The 22,611-nt window shown below is 48.7% G+C and overlaps 2 protein-coding genes across 2 annotated transcripts in view; one reads left to right on the forward strand and one right to left on the reverse strand.

Annotated features, from left to right (window-relative positions):
* Positions 1-22,611, reverse strand: part of LOC119397384 (prickle planar cell polarity protein 3) — a 541,771-nt gene that overhangs the window by 39,875 nt on the left and 479,285 nt on the right. The gene's annotated exons all lie outside the window — the stretch shown is intronic.
* Positions 21,981-22,611, forward strand: part of LOC119395951 (four and a half LIM domains protein 2) — a 32,478-nt gene continuing 31,847 nt past the window's right edge. The window contains exon 1 of the mRNA XM_037662979.2: positions 21,981-22,331. Within this exon, the coding sequence (XP_037518907.1) occupies positions 22,215-22,331 (117 nt within the window). The 5' untranslated portion in view covers positions 21,981-22,214. The remainder of the gene's footprint in view (positions 22,332-22,611) is intronic.

The raw sequence follows: 22,611 nt of genomic DNA on the forward strand, positions 1-22,611 counted from the left end.
CCAAGGTAGTGCCTGGTGAGATTTCTCCTGTGCGTGATTAAACAATAAAAATTTTGTTCAAAACGCCGTTGCTCGATGAAATAAACCAACGAAAGACGCCAGATGTTTTCTAAAAGCAAAACGAAAGAAGGCCAGACGTTTCTAAAGCAAAACGAAAAGACGCCAGCTGCTTAACGGAAGACGCCAGATGTTTTCTAAAGCAATGGTTTTCTAAACAATGAAAATTCACAGCGTACATGTCAAATTAAAGTGAGCTGCAAGTCGTCATAACTCATCGAACCTTTAGTATAAACGCGCCCGATCTCACGTCGGTGATGATGTACTGGGCAGAATTCACGGAAGATTCACGGTTTACCGATGAACCTCCGCAGCTTCGCCCACTCATCATCATTCACTCCGTGGATATGCTGTGATTTCTTTAGTAGTGTACGCGCCAGATATAATCGCGATTCGGCTGGTTCTCGTTGACAAGGTTTTCAGTTGATTGAAAGCGCTGCTATGAACGGCGGCTATGTTATGTATGGAATAAAGAAAAAGAAGCTTTAACTTCGGTTAGCAAACGGACTATACACGCTCCTTATATTTTACTTCGCTTAAAAATAAAATATGTAATCAGAAATCAATTCGACATTCCAAGACTCTTTTTTAATTTGTTTTTCATGATGAGATATTCGCGTTTAGTTACGTCGGGAATTTCGATATTTGAGAAGCCATTGTAAAACAAAAGGCACAATTAAGCGTCGTTCTTTTCTTTTGTTTTTGTCATCCTTGCCACTTTTAGTATTCGGTTCACTGATTCGACATTTGAAGGCACTTTTGTTTTTAATATGACGTATTCACGTTTAGCTCGGTTGGGGAATATTGATATTTGAACAGCCTTTGTTAAGAACACTGGAACAATTAAGCGTAGTTTTTGTTTTCATCCTTGCTGTTTTTTTTTTTTTTCGTTAGTAAAAGCTTTCGGTGACGACTGTGTACACTTCAGTATACCGTGAAAGAAATTGGAGTCATCGTTGTTATAGGCGTATTAAGCGCGCTAAATTTTGAGCTCACTAAGCGGTAGCTTCGGTATTAAACATGACAAAATATAATTAACAGTCGAAAAAAAAATCTATCAAAGAGTTCATTCAAAATACAGCCAATCCAGAGGTACGTTTTAATACATTGACCTCCTATTATAAAAATGTTACTGCGAACTAACAAGAATAAATGAACGCAACGTAAATAAGTGAATGTAAAAGGGAAACATTCACGACGCGGACAGATTATACCCAGGGCGCGGTGTAAAAGCCGCATAATCGTCGCTTTAGCGCCGGGCCATTAGCGTCGGGACCGACAGCCGTTAACCCTACATACGGTAACTAGCTTGCCAAACGAACACTTCTTTCCGCCGATTTATATACTTTCTTTGTCTACCGGGCTCCTGCCTGCCTTTATTTCAACCTTATTCTCTCTCTTGTCGTATTGATGTTGTCGGTCTATTAAACGGTGCGTATGTTTTACGAGCTTGATATGGAAGATAGACATAGTCAATGCGAGCAGTTTCGAGCGATATTATCGGGATAATTTTTCGCGCACATTTTGTCAGGACATTCACCTTTCTGGTCGCAATCGGTACGAAGCAAGGTTATAAATTTCTAAATGAAGCTTGTTGAGAGTTGCACATTTCGGCGGTGATGGCGGTGGCGTTGTACGCGAAAAACCCGGTGCCGGTGAATGCGCAGAAATGCGACCCTCGAATGTGCGCCGGTCGCATGCGTAATTGTATGCGCCGTTTTCCAATAACTGATTCCCTCTCGATCGCGGGATCAGCGGTTTCTGATATGGCAATGTGATCTCTCATCGAGGCCACTTGTCATTTCACGATGCCACGTTTCATTGTTGTCTGAATGTGATCGCATGACCGTCGTTGTTGCCAGTAGCAACTGAAGCGTCGCGCTCTAAGCACGTGTATGAAGGTTCGATTCCCGGCATGGAGGAAGGAAACAGTTAGGAGGGAGCATTGTGCAATTCGATAGAAAGAAGGAAAGGAAGAAAGAAAGAAGGAAAGGAAGAAAAAGGAAAAAAAAGAAAGAAGGAAAGGAAGAAAGAAAGAAAGAGAAAATAAGGAAAGAAAAAAGGAAGAGGGAAAGGAAGAAAGAAAGAAAGAAAAAAGAAGGAACGAAAAAAAGAAAGAAGGAAAGAAAGAAAGAAAGAAGGAAGGAAGGAAAGAAGGAAAGAAAGAAAGAAAGAAAAAAGAAAGAAAAAAAAAGGAAGGAAAGGAAGAAAGAAGGAGAAAAAAGAAGGAAAGAAGAAAAGAAAGAATGAAAGGAAGAAAGAACGAAAGAAGGAAGGAAAGAAGGAAAGAAAGAAAGACAGAAAAAAGGAAGGAAGGAAAGAAGGAAAGAAAGAAAGAAAGGAAGAAAAAAGAAAGAAAGAAAAAAACAAAGACGGAAAGGAAGAAAGAGAAAAAAGAAGGAAAGAAAGAAAGAAAGAAGGAAAGGAACAAAGAAAGAAAGAAAGGAAGAAAGAAAGAAGGAAAGAAAGAAAGAAAGAAAGAAAGAAAGAAAGAAAGAAAGAAAGAAAGAAAGAAAGAAAGAAAGTGAGAAAGTGAGAAAGAAAGTGTAGTAGTATATGCCAGGCACGCGCACGCCAAGCTTCGCTTGCCCCCCCCCCCCCCCCTTATAGGGGAAGGGGTTCTGGACATTTTTATGCTTAAGTGAAACTGAAGTCACCTCGAACAGCGCATAGTGAGGAGGAGCATACAGCATATGTTTATAATACAGGTCACACTCTATATTCCGTTGCTCACGAACGTGCTAATCCTTTTTTGGAGCGCATGTAGCTCTTAGGTGTCCGTTCGTGGGTTGAGTGTCGTCCTTCGTTGTCACTCGCCGTAACCGAGAGAACAAAAATTAATAAAAAGAAACCAGCAACAAACAGGAAAAGAAAGAAAATAAGGAATAAAGAAAATAGGAGATTAGAATGAAGTGTTGTATGCTACTGCAGTTCGCGCCGTCGATGCAGAAAATGAAAAGGGAGTGAAAAAGAGTAATAACAAAGAATGACAAAAATATATAGAATAAACTGAAAAAGAACAAGAATTGGAATATTAAAAAAATAATAAAAACTACAAAAAGGAGCAGTACCTAACCGCACGTACTACATAGACGTCTCACAAATTATTAGCCTCAATATAGCGCCAAATGAAACACACGTACAGCGGCGCTCACATTTCGAATTAGGGAGTACCGTAAGCTTCGGTAATTTTTATTTCTCCTCTTTTCTTTTTTTTTGACTAATTGCTGCTCGACATTGCCTGGATTTTATGTTGTGTGAACATATCGAGCCTATCAGCGAGGTAGAATCATTTTAGATGGTAGAGGTGAGGTGGTCGTTGAAACTAACGGTTGGGTTTACTGTAGCCGCTATATTTAGCGTGCTAGCCAGTCTAATAAAGCCGGCGCTTTTCATTTGCTTTGTTTTTACCTATTTATTTCGCATTTTTATTCTTAAACACCAATGTATCGCCGCAGCCATGGAGTGATTCGGCCATATAGGGCTTAGCAGTAGCGCCGCGCTGTCAACAAATTTCACAGAAATAAAAGAAAAACAGCTAATGAAAACGTGAAAAATAATATTTGAGAACAAATAAGGTATCAGGATAGTACCCCACCTCTGAGTTATGTACCTGTTCACAGGTATAGCTATATTTAGAAACAATAAAACATAAAGTTGAGAAATCACTTAATAGGAGTACAACTTTAGCACTTTCATTAGACCAGTGAACGGGATTACAGCGTCAGGGTCGTTGGCCAGTCGCATAGTTCGCGTTCTGCCGCGGGAAGCGAAACGAAGAATAAAGCAAACGTTGCTTGTTCACTTTCTGTAGAAGCACGAAATAACGCGGAGGACGATTACGGCATTGCGCAATTTCTTACTATAGACGGCTTAAATTGTTTCGTGAAGTTAAAAGCATGTTACTTGACGGTGGCTTGAGAGGTCAACGGCCTTCACTTGTGTAAAAAATGCGGCCCGAACTTCGGCACTTCCATTTCACCAGTTAAATCTCTTTTTTTTTTTTTGGCGGCACATTATATATGTACGGCCTGGTTAGGAAAGCTTCGTCACGATGCTTGACAATCTGCATATATGTAGCGGAATTAACATCGCTGTTTTGTCAGCTCCTCCCTACGGTCATCTGTGTTCTGTTTCAAAATGCACGCGTATTTTCTTCAGCTGCTTCTTTGCTCTTGGGACCATTAGACAGAGCGACCTAGCTGGTTATGAGTATCTAAGGTCTTCGACATGAAGCTAAAATTTGCAGTGGCTTAGCTCGGCTATGCCAGGATATACGTAGCGTTAGCAAAGGTTCAGCTGATTATTCTGAGCTTTCCAGATTTCCGCAGCACGTTTAGCTTTCCGCAGCACGTTTAGCGTTCCTCTGTTCATTCTTCTTACGCTGAAGCGCTAATTGCCAGGCAACTACTTCGGGATCCGATGACATAAGCTTCTCGGCTCTTCTGCGCCGTTGAGCAGCATTTGCGCTCTCCTTCTCCATGGCGTTACCCACCTGCAAACGCCAGTCAGAGGCGCTATCAAGCGGCACCAGCGCACTGTCAGACGGCGACTGCACAGCGAAGGCGAATACACCATCTCCCGCTAAAGGGGACCATGAGTAGATGCGAAGCCGGAGCACTTGCACGATCGCGTTCCGTTGGCGTTCGTTCGGCATGCTACCGAGCTCGCGTCGTGGGACGCGAAGAGCGACGCTACGCGCATCGTATCTTCCATCTAGCCTGGCCGTTAATTCTCACAGGGCGAGCGGGGAACGCGGTCGACAGGCGGGCGAGAGGGGGCAGCGTAGGAGAGGAGAGAGAAGGGGAGGGGACGCGCATGCGCTCGAGCTCATCGCGGCGTTGCGCAGGAGAGAATTTCGGCATGTCTAGCCCGCGTTTCAGAGGAAGAGTGGAAAGGGGGAGGAGAGGGGGAAGTGGAGAGGGTAATGGGAGAGGGCATGGGAGAGGGGTAGAGGAGAGGGGAGGGGGAGATGGGAAATGGGAGTGGGTAGATGACAGGGGGAATGGTGAGGGGGAGTGGAGAGGAGATGTGTGGAGAGGGTATGCTCATGCGCAGTAAGGGTGGTCACGCCGCGCACCACCACCGGATTGAGCTCCGCCTTAAGATACTTCGCATCTAATAGCTGCGCGCCGCCATGGCTACGACGTCACCCCTCTCGAATGCGCAGAGCAGCAGCGGTGAGTCGCGCGCGCATGCGCAGCACGGCTCATGACGACCCCCGCGATACCTGCTCTGGCTAGGCAAGTGTAGCTAACGCTACCAAAACCTGTTTGCTCTCGATACACTCTACCACCATAGTCCGATGTGCAGGTGTGGATCACAATTTTATATCGACGGCTAGACAGACAGACAGACAGACAGACAGACAGACAGACAGACGGACGGACGGACGGACGGACGGACGGACAGGCAGACAGACGGACGAGTGGACCGACGGACGGACGGACCGGCAGACAGACAGACAGACAGACGGACGGACGGATGGACGGACAGACGGACGGCCAGGCAGACAGACAGAGAGACGGACGGACGGACGGACGGACGGACGGACGGACGGACAGACAGACAGACAGACAGACACAGATGGACGGACAGACAGACAGACGGACGGACGGACGAACGGACCGACAGACAGAGAGACAGACGGACGGACCGACGGACAGACAGACGGACGGACGGACGGACGGACGGACGGACGGACGGACGGACGGACAGACAGACAGACAGACAGACAGACACAGATGGACGGACAGACAGACAGACGGACGGACGGACGAACGGACCGACAGACAGAGAGACAGACGGACGGACCGACGGACAGACAGACGGACGGACGGACGGACGGACGGACGGACGGACGGACAGACAGACAGACAGACGGACGGACGAATGGACGGATAGACGGACGGACAGGCAGACAGACCGAGAGACGGACGGACGGACGGACGGACGGACGGACGGACAGACAGACAGACAGACAGACACAGATGGACGGACAGACAGACAGACGGACGGACGGACGAACGGACCGACAGACAGAGAGACAGACGGACGGACCGACGGACAGACAGACGGACGGATGGACGGACCGACGGACGGACAGGCAGACAGACAGAGAGACGGACGGACGGATGGACGGACAGACGGACGGACAGGCAGACAGACAGAGAGACGGACGGACGGACAGACAGACAGACAGACAGACGGACGGACGGACGAACGAACCGACAGACAGAGAGACAGACGGACGGACAGACAGACGGACGGACGGACGGATGGACGGACCGACGGACGGACAGGCAGACAGACAGACAGACGGACGGACGGATGGACGGACCGACGGACGGACAGGCAGACAGACAGAGAGATGGACGGACGGATGGACGGACAGACGGACAGACAGGCAGACAGACAGAGAGACGGACGGACGGACGGACAGACAGATAGACGGACGGACGGACGGACCGACGGACAGAGAGACAGACGGACAGGCCGACAGACAGACAGACGGACGGACGGACGGATGGACGGACCGACGGACGGACAGGCAGACAGACAGACAGACAGACAGACGGACGGACGGATGGACGGACAGACGGACGGACAGGCAGACAGACAGAGAGACGGACGGACGGACGGACAGACAGATAGACGGACGGACGGACGGACCGACGGACGGACCGACAGGCAGACAGACAGACAGACGGACGGACGGGCGGACGGACCGACAGACAGAGAGACAGACGGACGGACCGACGGACGGACCGACAGACAGACGGACGGATGGACAGAGAGACGGACGGACGCATGGACGGACGGACGGACGGACGGACGGACGGACGGACGGATGGACGGATTGACGGACGGACGGACCGAGAGAGCCAGATAGACGGACAGAGAGACGGACGGACGCCCGGACGGACGGACGGACGGACAGACAGACAGACAGACAGACAGACAGACAGACAGACAGACAGACAGACAGACAGACAGACAGACAGACAGACGGACGGATGGACGGACGCAGAGCATGCGTCGAGCGAGTAGCGTAGCAACGTGCGATAAAGGTGTTCATGCTTCTTGAAGCGATTCCGCAATATTATCGTCCCGAAATCAAGGATTCTGTGGCTATCTGTATTATTAAGGAGTGGCGAATGCCTCGTAATGTCTCGGTGCTATTGGAAAAAATTACATCTCCCGCTAAAGGGGAGCATGAGGCGATGCGAAGCCGGAGCACTTGCACGATCGCGTTCCGTTGGCGTTCGTTAGCCATGCTACCGACCTCGCGTCGTGGAACGCGAAGAAGGACGCTACGCGCGTCGTATCTTCCATCTAGCCTGGCCGGTAATTCTCACAAGACGAGCGGGGAACGCGGTCGACATGCGGGCGAGAGGGGGCAGCGTAGGAGAGGAAAGAGAACGGGAGGGGACGCGCATGCGCTCGAGCTCATCGCGGCGTTGCGCAGGAGAGAATTCCGGCATGTCTAGCCCGCGTTTCAGAGGAAGAGTGGAAAGGGGGAGGATAAGAGGAGATGAGGAGGGGAGAGCGAAAGTAGAGAGGGAAGTGGGGAGGGGTAGGAGAGAGGGTGAGTGGAGAGGGGAGAGGGGGAATGGTGAGGTGTAGTGGAGAGGAGGTGTGTGGAGAGGGTATGCGCATTCGCAGTAAGGGTGGTCACGCCGCACACCACCACCACCACCATCACCACCACCACCACCACCACCACCACCACCACCGGATTGAGCTCCGCCTTAAGATACTTCGCATCTAATAAATTGCATGGTACTTCGTGTGCAGGGTATCCGCTCAGCGTACCTGAACGACATCATTCGCCGTTGAGCGTGTATCCACACGACGGACTAAATCCGTCTTTTCTGCCTCGGATGGCGCATCACGTGACCCCGCGTCACGCTTTTGTGCAGTTCGGGCCGCGTCCGCGGACGTCGCGGACGGAAAATGCCAAGCTCTTTTGGCATCCGGATTTCGGCGGACTAACATTGTAGATTTGGCCGATGGTGCCGCTATAAGTCTGGCAACAATGGCTGCTTTTGGAAACGGTTCGAAATTATCATGCTTTCGGATACACACATAAAGCAAATATGTACAGGCGTCACTTTTCAACTAACGGGCCACTCAATGTGCAACGAAGAGCTTAAAGATTCGAGGCGGGCAGCTCTCGCTTCAGACGGTGCCGCCATGACATTTTATCCGGAGCGTTCGTCTGCTTGCTTCGTCCGCCGTCCGGATGCGCTTCGGAGCTGGACGGGCGGCAGAACCATCGTCCACGGACGAGATTTCCGCGAATTTGTCCGTCGTGTGTATACACCCTAATGAGCCATCAGTCCCCCGTGTACGGATGCGCGACATTTGAAAACATGTTTACTCAGCGTCTTAGTTTGCAGAGCAATTCACAGCTAGAAAGTCAGCTGAGTGTGCTCAGTGTCGTACCTTCGTTTATTGAGAGACCTCTCACTTGTTTGCTAAAAGCGACGTCGCACAGTGCCAAAATAATTTGCAGCTCAAGATTCCGTGTTCTACGTGTTTCCAGTGCTTTGCATACCTTGCTTTCTCAGTCTTTGCAAAAGTGGAGAGCATGAAGTTCGTTGCGCCCGGCATACGTGCACCATCGTGTCAGAACACTCGTCTATTAGCGTTCTCTATTATTAGGCTCTCTATTGAACACCTAATAATATGAACACTTCAGCGGAAACGAACCCAACTCTTAAAGTGCGGACGCGTAAATATATAGGAAGCATTTATTTGTCTTTACTATTGATGTGATTATCGCTGAGCTCATCATGGATCAACCATGGCAATACAACTTTATTGTTTTCAAAAACGCACTGCTTGAAAACAATTACCTGTGCGCACGTGCGTGTTATTTTCTTTTATCCACTCTAATTCGTTTTCGTCGGCGGTGAAGTATAAGCCAATGCTAATAATAAGTGATTCATCGCACGCAGTCATAATGATAGTGCTTTGTGTTGATGCCACTCTTTTTACCCGCTGTGGTGGCAGCTCTGTGCTGTCCAGCAGGCGGCCCACAAATCAGCCAAGATGCTTGTCCTTCCGTCCATAGGCGTGCGCAGGGTTCCCCTCCAGGGGTGGGGGACGAGGGTTCGTCGCAGCGCCCCCCCTCCCAATTATGTCAATGCATGGCGCTGACACTGCGCCCCCCCCCCCCCCCCCGTGCGCACGCTTATGCTTCCGTCCCTACGTGAAAGCGAGCGGCTCGCTGCGTGATGAGACACTCTGCAGGACCTCAGTGAAGTTTGCCATACCATGCCATACAGCCGCCACATTTCCATAGAGACAGGATGAAAAAAAACACCCGCAGTCTTGAATGAAGATACACCGTAAAGAACCCCTGGAGGCAAAAATTATTCCGGAGTCTCCTATTGTAAAATGTGCCTCGTAAGCTCTGTACACGTGGCTTATGTAGATAAATGACGGCGAGCGACGCATTGATTAAGTAAAGCACCAAAGTTAACTGTTAACTGCCCACAGACAACGTATGCCGTCGATGCATTTTACTTTTCTCTCATTTGCAGTCCGCGCAAGAAGGCTGAAAGCACGTTGCATAACTTACGTGCTCGTGCCTCAAGTTATCGAAATTCACTGAGAGAATTCCGCCTTTCAGCGCTCTGCTAGAATTTTTCAAATATGTTGTCCGTATTATTGATGCTGCAACCGCTAGCCTTTTCTTTCGAGCTCTGCAATCACGCGATCCCGTAATGATATTGCGTTGTTCCGCTGTTCCGAAAAAGAACCAAGATCCTGTACATCGCGCTTCAGACGACGAATAATTTTGAGATTAATAATAATATCTGGGATTTTACGTGGCATAACAGCGAGATGACTGTGAGGCAAGCCGTAGTGGAGGGCTCCGGAAATTTCGACTATCTGGTGCTCTGCTCTGTTCTGGCTTGCTGTGGAGAGGATGACATTTATAGCGCCTCGGCTATTTCATTCGTATACGTTCTGTAGCGCAAAAAACAAAAATAATAAGAAAATATGGTTACCCAGAAAGAAAATCAACAAGTATAGAATAAACCATATAACAAACCGAAACATAAAGGAAATAACATGGCGATGGACCGTTCGCCTGCAGGGGTTCACTTTGCAGTAGAACGTGCACGCACACGCATTTCCAAGTTCTTCATCTTTCTTTAACGAGCGCTGACATCGCACAGTAGACGGGCCTCTAGCATTTCACCTCCATCGAAATGGGATCGCCGCCTTTGGGTCTAATACAACGTTGAAATTGATCGCGCGATTTGCGGAGCTACGCGTGACACACCGTGTGCGTATGCATCCACTTTCACGGAAACTCTTTACACCATAGAGTTTTGCGTAAGAGAAAAGGTCCAGCGAATCGTGGCGTAGCATATATTACTGGTGAAGGCCGTCAGCCAAAGACAGGCGACTAGTTATGTCTAGAGCGCGAAGTCTGAGTGAATCCGGTCTGCGATCCGCAAGACGCAACGACAGCTCTTCTCGGAGAACGGGTCACCGTCGACAACAGCCTCGCACGCGGTTGGGAGACAAAAAGAAGATAAAGCAGCAGGAGAAGAGCTTTGTTGGAGAATCCTGGCTCAAAATGCAACACATTTCATTATCGGTGGAGCAGAACGCTGGCGAACCAGCTGTTGCCCTTAGAAGTGGGGCGGAGTTTGTATACAAACAAAGCGCCGCGTTTGAAATCTTTTCCTTCGCTTCTTTGCAGTGCCGACCCTATTCTCTGGCTGTCTAGAGAAACCAAGATCGAAGTTAAGAAAAGAAGAGAGAAGAAATAGTAGAGAAGGAAAGGCAGGGAAGTTAACTAGTTTAGGAAAACCGGTTTGCTACTTTGCACATGGGAACACGGGGGGGGGGGAGATTTAAAGATGGAGAGGAAAGAGAGAGAGAGAGAAAAATAGCACATGACGCAGCACACACAGACTCAGTCACAGTCGGTCACTCTTGCGTGGTACGCGACATTACTGTCACAGCCGCTTGTCCAAGTCGGGATGCAGACAACGGAGGTGCCTGTGTTGTTTATTCCTGTGGTAACAACAAAATAAAACGGGCTTAAAAGATGCCTGAAAGAATGAAGTGGAGGTTAGCACGTGACATACCAGTGGTGGCCATGGGATATGCGAATATGTGCGAGGGATTTTAGCATTGAGCCTGTTGCGATGTTGGAAAGTGACGCCGAGACCGCTTTAACGTCTGAGCGAATCGCGGTACCCTTTAATCACTCGCGTGTTGTTTTTAATCCCTTGTTTTGCGGCAGAATGTACGTACAGCAGCACAGGCGGCGCTATTTTTGAAATGGCCGCCCTCCTTGTATTTATTCCAGGCTGGCAGCACTACACTGGCTCGCTCTTTTGGGAACCACGTTCTGATACGCATCTCGCATTTCTTGTTAAAGCCTTTAGGATGTCCTAGCGTCATTTACTAGTTAAGGATTATTAGTTAAGGCGAAACTCTTGCATCACTTTTACATTACTTTTGTACCGAGTGTTTCCGTTCTGCTCGCAATTGCTTCAATTCAATCTTTTCCAGGCAAACATTCAATGCCTAAGGGGCAGGATCGTTCTTTGAAGTAAAGTGGATTTCGTTCACCTATACACGCGGAACCGTGAGCCGTGCTCTGCAATTTCCGCAACGTGAGACACGCAATAAATTGCTTTGAGGTTCTGAGTCGATTCCAATGCTCCTACCCACCTCCAGCGCAGCTTTCTTCACCTCGCGTGGTCTTGCACTGCCTCCGGAATTGACGATGTCAGCTGATGACATCATCGTGTGACGTCATGTAGTGACGTCACGATGACGACCTAATGTTACGTCATCGCTCGCTCGAACGGGGTCGTGTGAGTTTTTGGACGGGGCCTTGCGAGACGTTGCGAGCGCCAGCAAGGCCACATAAGGGTTTCCCTTTAATAAGAGCGTAACGAATCTTTCAGTTACACTCAGCGAGTGCTGTGCGAGGCGTCGCCAGCCGTCGACAAAATGAGACAAACGGGTCTTTGCGAGAGAGGGACGGTAGTGAGCTGTGAACGGAGGAGAGACGCTATAGGGCGCTGTCACCTCCTCGTTAGCACTGTCACCGCAGCGGCGTGACTCTTCGCCCTTGTTTCGCGACCCGGCAAAAGATAGCCACCACGCCCTCCCGACGCGGAGGTAACGAGGAGCCCTTGTCTAAGGGTCGCCTTCGGAGGCTTCCCTGCACAGTGTGTAAACAATGTCGGGCCACGTGGTATTGCGCTGAGTTCATTCTGATCGGCGCAGTCCTCTGGACACCCGCTCATAGTACGCTGCTGAAGCGTAACGAATGTACCGAGTGTGGGCGGTGTCATATTGCTTCAATGGCCAGATGCACTCCAGAAGCATCTTAGAGATTGGTTGCGTACTGGAAACTCGGTCTGCGGTTGTTGTTCTTGTAGTGATTCGACGTGAAAATGAACATGTGTGCGTGCTATTGAGTGGAATTTTGCTGGAAGCAGAAGAATGTGCACTGAATTTCACGTGTAGATTGCGAAGCAGACTCACCCCGATTGTTAAACATGTGTCAATTGCTGTGGAAATCTGCCAACTACAGCATGTTTTGAAAAATGATAAATTCCTGCCTACTCCTACTCGCGTGGTGTGTTCCTTCGCAGATCTTTAATACTGATGAATTGGCGTTGTAATTTCGGCTGGTCGAATAGCACCTAGCGTGCCACACAGAGGTCACAAGCGATAGGAGAGTAAATAAAGAAAAAAAAAAAAAGAAACGAAGGGGCGACAAGAGCCAGACAGTTCAGTTCTATATACATTTATTTCTTTCTACCCGGCTTTGACTTTCGTATTCGATGGGGCGAAATGCGAAAACGCCCGGCTACTTAAGGTTAGAGACGCATTAAAGAACCCCACGTGGTCAGAATTAACCTGGAGTCACTCATTAAGGCGTGCCTCATGATCATATCGTGGTTCTGATATGTCAAAACACAAATATTCTTATTATATAGGTCGTTTTGCGTGAAGGAATGGGAATGTTTTCAAGGGGCTCGTTTCTTTGTTAGACAAAACGAAATAAATCCAACATGCAATTAAGGCAAGGAAAGCATAGGAAACATTATTTGTTGTATGTACCTGTAGTGTAATAATTATCACATAAATTGAGAGGAATTAAAGTGGACGAAGCGCACCTTTCCCTTCGGCGGGACCCAAACGCAAAACCTTCGGCGTACGAATGAGAAAAAAAAAAAGTTTCACAATCGTGCACGCGTTATTCATAACACGCCATTCACAAACGCGCAGTCAGGATTGGAGTAAAGAGCGTCGGCATAACGTAAGAAATCGCCATCGGCAGACCTTCAACAGGCACGAGAGGCGGGGTGGGTGGCCTTGCCGGATTGGCGTTCTTAGACCTCGCCACCGTGCGCGCGGGTCAGTGTGCCGAATACCTGACCGGAAAGGACGCCCGCTAGACGCCCGTATACCGGACGTTGCACTCCCCGCTTATACAAGGGTTTCCCAACCTCCAACACAGCATTGCTCACGAAACGCAAGTTTTCCGAAGGAAAAAAAAAACACCGAACAAACAAACAAAAAAAGAACTGAGCGAATGTAGCGAGCTTGAAAGAAAACCTACGTCATGCCCCCAAAAACGAATATCGCGAATGTTAAAACGCGGGGCCGCTGGAAGCCAGGGAAAGGGGCTGAGTGCCCTTGGCCATCCCTTAAAAGGCGGATGAAAGCCTAGAAGATGCGATTTGTGTTTTTTCCTCCCTGCTCTGGTTCTTGTGGGAGAGAGAGAGAGATAGAGAGCACGCTTTCCCTTCTCGAAGTGACCTCCTCTTCATTTCTGCATCTGCGAGACCTGCTCTCTCGCTCAAAGCATCGCCTTCGCACTCTCCTCCCTTCCTTCCTCCTCGTGCTTTTTCTTTCTCGCCACTTTCTCTCTGCACGCGGTTCCATCTTCCGAGAGCTGCTCACTTCAAGGACCGGCCTGGAGCCCGCGCCCCGGCGGGGCACCTTTGCGCACGGCACTTCCCCTGGCCGGGGGCTATTTCGGCACTCGACGGTAACCGCGCGACCTGGTCTGCCGAAACCGAGCGACGAGCGCGTTGGAATCGCGAGGGAAACCGCGCAGACTAACTAAAAACTTTGGAAAAAAACATAAAGAACGTTACTGCAAGATACCAAAAAGTACAGAACGAGAGCAGGCTTGCGCGCAAGCGAGCACCTGGTACTAGCACAGGGGCGAGTGCGAGCCTGAGAACACTGCTGTTTCACCTTTTTCTTTTCTTTTTTTTGCGTAACTTGTTTTCTTTTGTTTCGTTATTTGAACGACTCACAAATCTTCACGCCGTTTGACTCTGACTTTTTGGAACAAGCGCAACGAAAGTGTTGTGGAAAGCAGGGGATTACTGTTATGAAACAGATGGTTATGCTCGGTCGACCCACTCTGGAAACAAGGCCGTACTTCGAGCGCGGATTTTTTGAAGCATCTTCTTAACGGGCAGCGTTGAAATATGTGGCTCTTAAAAGAAACAAGGGAGAGGTGCAGGGCAGGGAGTTTAACTAGTTCAGAATAACCGGTATGCTCGGCACTCGCCGGCATGCTAAGGGGAAAGGGATGGGCAGGTCTGAAAGTTAGAAGTGTGAGCGAGAGAGAGGGAAGGAGTACATACACAATGTCACAGGGATACTTGCGTTGCCCAATGTTCCAACGTGTGTCGTCCTGTTTTCCTCGCTTCAAGTTGTACCATCACGGACATTTATAATGTTAGCTAAAAAGACGCGAATAGAATCAACAAGATCGCAATCATCACCGCGACAAAAAAAAAAGTCGGCATTCGCCTGCAATTAACTGTAGCTACAAATAGAACTCACATTATCCCTATCTCTAAGTCTCGCGCTTGTTAAGTTGCTTTTATCTCCGGAAAGTGTTTTTTTTTTGTCTTTAAAGGGACACTAAATAGCAAAACGATTTTCCTCATTAGTAAAATACTGTATCACGATACCAAAAACACCACGCTTGCTGCGAGAAGATGCTTAGTAAGCGAGAAAATGCGCAAAACCAAAATGTTAGTGGCGACGCCACCTCGAAGTTTCCGCGCCATTCGCCGTGACGTCACGTGATTTGACGGCGACTACTAGGGACTACGTAGTTCCTAATCGGTAAAATTGAAGTCCATTGTCCTCTGAGGGGGCCTTGGACTTAACATACCAAGTTTGGGGTAATTTTGCTGAGCCAATGGCGCCAAAATACGATAAATGCACTTTGAAATCCGTGACGTCACGAGGGGAGATATCGGCGCGAAATTTAAAAATGATACTTTGAACTTGATTTTCTCCTCTATTGATAAATATATGGTGGAGAAGTTAAAGACATTAGAGTTCTCAGAGCACAATTTATCGATCTAAGCCGATTCATTGTTTCTCTTTAGTGTCGCTTTATGTGTCACTAGACGACTCCACCTTTCGCATATCAATTCACAATAAAGTGAACCATGGTGATGTGATATTCTGACCCAGAAACGGTTAGACAGGAGACCGTTGGGTCGCCCCTGAATCTTGTAATGCGATAGTGCGGAGCTTTGCATTTATTAAGGGAATGCCGTGATGACCCCTTATTCAAAGTGTTTAAACAAGCCTGAAAGAAAACGGGCTGAATGAGCTGCTCCCAAGGCCTATAGTTATCTGCAGGTTCGCGTTCGCCCTTTCCGGGGTATATGTTCTGAACGCTTTGAAATTCCTCCATGTCATCAAACTTTGTAGTGGTGACGGTTTTAGCCTATCGGAGAGGCAGTGGCAGCCTTTTGAACCAATCGGATTTGAACAGACGAAGAATTTCATAGCATGGCGGAATTCGATGACGTCACGGATAATACCCGCGGGTGGGCTGTGCGAGTGCTTGGTGCCTCTATGTCAATTCACCTAGAGTCACTGTATATGCTACCTTTAGGTAGCAGAGTAGCGCATAGGCTCGGCTAGCAACCAGAGCTATGCGGTAAAGTCGCACTTCGTTTTTGCAGGCGACATGCCTACCGTGTCGCCGATTAACCTGTCTGGCGTGTCGAAGACCGGCGATAAACATTGGCTGTCGATGGCTAGTATTAATTCAGTTCGCTGCAGCGGCGGCGTCAAGAAATAAAAAAAATTGATCCAAGCGGCAGCTTCTCCGCAATGCATGGTTGCTAGCGGCGTTGGAAGACAGATGCGCAACTCTGCTACCTAAAGGTAGCATATACAGTAACTCTAAATTCACCTGAAGGTGCATGACCTGTCTGCCGCTAAATAGTACACGAGAACGAAGGAGCGGAACACAAACAGGACAACACGGGCGGGTCTTCCAACGTCAACAACAAACGCCTGAAGAGCTTATTCCAGCCTAGCTTGGGTGGGGGGGGGGGGGGGGGGGAGGTGAGGCAGGGGGGTTGATGTGCTATTGCTTGACAGTGACCGCGGTGAACAGCTAGCAACCACATCTGCAGCTTCTATAAGTGAAAAGCTTGAACGAAAGCTTTGATCAGCCTCCCGCATCTCGAAGCCACAGGCAGCTGTTCTAATGGTCTTTTTGTGGAAGGCGTGCTTACGGGTGATTTCTCTTTCGTCTAAAACAACGCGACCTCGATGGGGACTTAACGGAGTGATCGCCACCGCAAGAAACACGCTTCGTGTCGTCATTAGGGTCGGGAGACCTTAAGGCAACAAATGGCTTCGGGGGAAGCTTCGCCGCTCTTCGCAGCGTCTCGTCGCCATAACGATGCTCTAACGATGGAGTGGCGCCCATTAAAGACGATCACTTGGAAGTACGCACTGACAAGTAATGGTTCCGAGAGGACAAAGTTACAAGCACAAAGAGTGGGTGCTTCTGTAAAGCTGTTTGTGAGATAAACGGGCAGCTTCTCGAGAGTCGCCTTTCGCATCATGGAGGTTGTCGTCGAGTATAAGTTTCAGAACAAATGCAGCTTACGGCACTTACATAGGCATGGGAAGATAGGGAAGGGGGACACTCTTCTCAAGGAGGCGCTGCTGCAGATTAAGGAAGAGAGGAAATGGAAATATGAGAGTGTCCGGTTCGCTACCCTGCGCTAGGGTGAGGAAATGCAGGTTGAAAACAGAACGGAGAGACAGAGAAAAGAAGCAGAAAGGGCGTTGCAATAAGTGACGTTTTCTCATCGCCCCGGCGGTAGCGGGCTGGGTGCCGGCTATCCTTAATAAGTGTTTGGGTTTAACGTCCCAAAACCACGATTTGATTATGAGAGACGCCGTTCTTTAACGGCGTCTCTCTTTTGGTGTTCTTTAACGTGCACCTAAATCTATAAGTACACGGGACTCATGCATTTCCGCCTCCATCGAAAATGCGGCCGCCGCCGCCGGGATTTGATCCCGCGACCTGCGGGTCAGCAGTCGAGCACCATAACCACTAGACCACCGTGGCGGGTGTGCCGGCTATCCTATGCGGATGTTGTGTGCGTGCGCGCGCGCGCGCGCGCGTGTGTGTGTGTGTGTGTGTGTGTGTGTGTGTGTGTGTGCGTGTGCGTGTGCGTGCAGCTTTAAAATTCGCGTTTCTTTCGCAAAACCAAAGACACTGGTGTTTCTAAGGCACACGTGTTTTCTCTCCGGTGCTACATTTCTTTCATTGATTCACCGCTTCTGTACATACCACCTCTGGGCCCATCCTTCAGAATGCATATCTGTGCCAACGTTGATACACAAATTAAATAATGTTTTAATGTAGCTAGACACGTGTCCTATCTTTTTTCGCATGCGCCTTCCTTCGATCGACTTCATCCGGCTGTTTCGTCCTTGTGATATTGCAGCGTGTGTGTTGACGTCTCGCAGTACACATTCGCATGATGTGGTATTTCAGTTATGGCATAACTTGCTGGTTACATCGTGCATAAACGAAAAAAACTGCACGGCGGTTACGTTGTGCGGTTTATGCCGCGGTTGAGCAGCATAAACGTTGCTTGAAAATACGCGCTGCGTAGCACGCAAACAAGCGTAATTGGAGACATCGCCGGTAACTGTAGTCCACCGAACTAACCACCTCCCTCATGCTTCGCTTCACGTAGATACCGACTTCTTGATTATATACACGCAGGGTTTCTGAGCGGTTTACGACGCGGAAGTGAGCGTGCAGCTTCGAAAAATAAGGGGCGAAAAGACTCTCTCGAAGCAGTCGTACCGCCTTTCTTTTTTAAATTAAATTACTCGTGTGGAACTTGTGGTTGTTTTCGTCGATGCTGTCATTGCTGTTTCTCTTGTGAATCAGTAATAAGCGCTCACGAAACAGCGAGTCAATCAAGTTAAGCTTGTCGAGGGTGAGGCAGCATTTTTGTCAACGTGGCAGTACTGGAACCTCGCTGCTTTTGATGTGCTGTCGAGATAAGCAGAGAATAACATAAGCCATTTTACTTACGCTGGACCCCCTTCGTTGTGTTTAGGTTTGGTGAGCGCGCCCGTCCACCAACTGCTTTCTTGATCTCACGTGCTCAAACTACGGCACACGACTAGACACTCTAGCAAGCTTGGAATATGCAGTGCTTTTTGTGTTCAGTTTCTTTGTTCCTTCGCTTCTTTTTCTCTTGTAGCGAAGGAAGAAGTTACACGACAGGCTTAGTTGATGCTGTGAGTTACTCTGTTTTGGGAAGGCGGGCTGTTGCGTGGGACATGCTGAGCGCGGTGAAGCGCTCAATGTAAATGTGCTGCTGCCAGATGTTTACCGACGCGTTGTGTGCAACAACTCTTTTTCACGTTCCTCGGCATTCGTGCGTGAAGGCTCAGTGCTTTGCGCTAATTGGTACACGTGTTTCTTTTCTTCTTGTTTTAGGGGCGAAGCTCCTTATGCCGTGGGTCTGTCCATCCTCCGTTTGTAGGTTTGTTTCTAGTAGCCGCCTCTAGTTCGTGAGAAGCGCGCGTTCTGGTATGCAGTAGAAGAAGAAGACGAAGTTGACGAGTGAGACTCTCGTGCGTGTTTGCCTGTGTGGCATTCTTTTTTCTTTACTGCGCGCGTTCTGGTAGGCTGTATAAGAAGAAGACGACGTTGACGAGTAACTACCCCATAATTACTGCGGTGGACGTTCGCTGTCTTACCGAGACGTGGAACGCCAAAAGACCGTATATCAAAGGATGCGTTCCAGTCGTGTGCATCGATGATGCAGAGCGTCCTGCAGGTGGTGTGGCCGTATACGTCAAAAAAACAGAAAAGGCACAAGATCTCAAACTACTACCAATGACACAAAGCCACAACGGTGAATATGCTGCCATCGATTTTGATGGATGCATCATCATGACCATGTGCCCTGCACCCAATTTGTCGAGTGGGAATATCAAGACATCCATTGACACGGCATTGTGTAATTATGACAAGTACAAGAATAGACCATTTGTGTTAGTTGGTGACCTGAATGTCGATATTATCGAAAAGAACAATGAGTGGTTAATACAACATATGGCAGCCAAATATGCTCTCACGTTCACGTGCTTTGATCATATGAAACCAACGACCATCCGAGGGACGTATATAGACCTGGTATTTTCTAATTTCCAGTTGCAACCCGTACAAGAACCGCTGTCCCTTCACTTCACGGACCATAAAGCCGTGATAATGAAGGGACAACGCAAGCCAAGCATCATCTAATTAAGAAAAATAAAAGTTTGATGTTTGTAATATACACAGTGTTTCTCACTCTTCATATGATGATTGATGGTGCGTTACACAGAACATTCACGGTTCACCCATGATTCTCTCCGGAGCTTCGCCCCACTCATCATCATTCACCACGTGGATATGCTGTGACTTTTTAATTTTAAACAGGGGTCGTTCTTTCTGTTCTCTCTCTTAAAAAATCAATATAATCTGTAACGAGAGGTTGATTAATTGATAGGACTGTCGCGTAGAACACTGCAGATTTTCCAGATTGCTTAGTCCTGGTGTCCTATAAGAAGCGATTGTACCGTTTACGTCAATATTAAGCTCCACAGCGCTCTGGTACAGGTGGCGAAAAAAAAAAGAGAGAGGGGTGAAAGAAACAGTGGAAGCAAGCGGAGCCATATTTTGTTGCGCGTTTCTGTATGCTCTATTTACTTCTTATTGTTGTAGGTATTAACAATTTTGTGAGGGACAGAACGTCTTATTTAAACACTAAAAGAAACCAAGTAAAATTAGAAAAATTAGATAAGAAAATACGTTTACACAAGGACTCGGGGACTAGGTAATTTGTGAATTTATATATGCGTTCGCTTCTTATATAAAGAACAAAATACCAATGGATGTTAAAAGACGAAATAGTCACTCAACCACATGTTGACGCATTGTGATGCGGTGTTTTTAACATCGAGTTTAACTTCTACGTTTTCAAATGCGATGTATTGTCCTTGGAGCTATAGTGTCTGAGGAAAGTGTTATGCGAACAGACCCGAATGAGCTTCGTATTTATACACTAGAATCTATAGAGAGGTTATTCGGTAAGGTTTAACGATCGTCATTCTCCAGACCTCCGCTGCAGACTGCTTACATATTCCGTATGTGACACACTGGTGAGAAATATCCATATTAGGAAAGAGTATGCTATGTAGTTCCATGCTTAAGAAAATACTGAAATTTGAAAACAGCGGCCATGCATCAGTATATCGGTGAAGAATTTCGTCAGAAGTATGTGAAAATTCACTAACAGCTATCATAAACACGACCGAAATTTAGGATATTATTTGCTAAGATTGCCTGCCTCTTCACGCACGTCCTAGATTTCGGTATTTTTATGCTACAGGTGGCATTAGTGCACGCTTCTACACCATTGCCGATGCCAGTCGTCGTCATACTGGAAACGGTTGGCGAATATTTCTCCAGATATTGAGGACCATTTTCTGCCACTCACCGCGAAGCACCGGTGTGGTGAAAGACGCCACAACGAAGAAATTTAGAGCGCGCGCGACACGGAAGCTGGTTGTAATGATACAGCTCGCAGGAAATTATACCTGTGTTCGGGCCAATTATGCGAAACCAATAAATCTCACAGGTGCCTACCCAAGCAGGTCGTCTCTGCACGTTACGTCAACGTGTGAGTGCGGCACTCCCGTCACGAGCACTCACCTCACTTGCCATTCGCAGATCGGATACGCGCGCCTACCCCCCCAATATTTAAGTCGCGTTAGCTCTTCGTGATGTTTGCCTCCATTTTACTTCATCTCATCAACTCGCGGTACCATCGGTGACTCGTTTACGCGAACAGCTCCGCAATTCAAAGCAATAGAAGTTCGGTAGCGTTTTTTTGCCCCACGAAATCCTCGAGCATGCTGATTTGTTTACTCAGCGCACGGGACGATGGTTCCTGTAGGACGCTGCGGTGCACACCGGACCATCGGCCAGAAGTCCGTTCACCCCTTTCTCAGGTGATGGCGTCACGTCGTCAGCCGTTCACGTCGTTCGTCCCCCACCACTGTTCGCCTCGAAAAAAATACGACCTCTCACCGGACGACGCTCGAACAAGCCCGCGCACACTCGGCAAACACAAACAAGCACGCCGTGACCGAGTCTCCCGGGGTCGACCCCCTTCCCTGCACACGCGGCTAGGGCCGCATCACTCGTCATCTCGGAGCGACCGCCAAATCTTTTCCAGAGGTTTGAGCCAGACTGGAGGCTATAGCGAGGCTCTCGTTTCATTTTTGTTTTTGTCACTTTCTGTTTTTCTCTCGCTGCCATGCTGCCACCCTCTCCCCTCCGCCCCCACTCGCTCGTCGCTCACACCAAACGCGCGGTTAGGGTTGTAGCTCGACCGGTTTCTAACCCTCCGCCTCGGCATCATCATCGTAAACCGAACCCCGACCCCCTTTCCGGTGCCTCGGGGTTCTGCCCGCAACGGAGACGAGATCGCCGGCACCCGCCCGGTCTTTCCTCCTCTCTCTTTGCACGCGCTCTTGCACTTGCCCCGAGGTCCGTGTGCAAAACGCGAAGATTCCGTGCCCAGCCCCGGCCGTCTCGGCGTTCACAAGGCGGCCGTCCCTTAAACCGCCACACAGCCCAGCCGACCGCGCCGCCAGCAAACGCATTATTCGCAATCACTTTCGACCGAATTCCCCGCCCCTCGCTACTTTGCCGTGAAGCTTTGCTCAGCTGATCGCTGCTGCTCGATACCGATTGTTTGGTGCGTGGACAGTTAACGCGTGCTCCGGTCAAGATGTCTGAGGAAGTAGAGACCGTCAAGCGGACCATCAAGAAGACCAAGAAGAAGACCAGGATCATGGTGGACGTAGACACCGATGAGAACCAGTACAACCAGGCGCCCAACGATGAGGTAAAAGCTTTGGGGATTACCTTCGATGAAGCGACCGTTAGTGTAGCCGTTCTTGTGAACCGTATCTATTCGTGGTTGCTGAAACTTCCCCGTACTCCGCAAGTTGCGATGCTGTTCACTGCAAACGAGCGAATAAGAATAACCAGTGACTAGTTAATGGCTAGTTAATATATTAATGGCTAGTTAATTACTCAAATGGTGGGGGTAATCTCCGGCACGTACACATTCGCCGAATTCGCCATCGTTCAGCTGTCAATTGGAGTGGCCTCGCCATCTCTGG

Source organism: Rhipicephalus sanguineus, chromosome 6 (genome assembly GCF_013339695.2).
Source record: "Rhipicephalus sanguineus isolate Rsan-2018 chromosome 6, BIME_Rsan_1.4, whole genome shotgun sequence".
Lineage (NCBI taxonomy): Eukaryota > Metazoa > Arthropoda > Arachnida > Ixodida > Ixodidae > Rhipicephalus > Rhipicephalus sanguineus.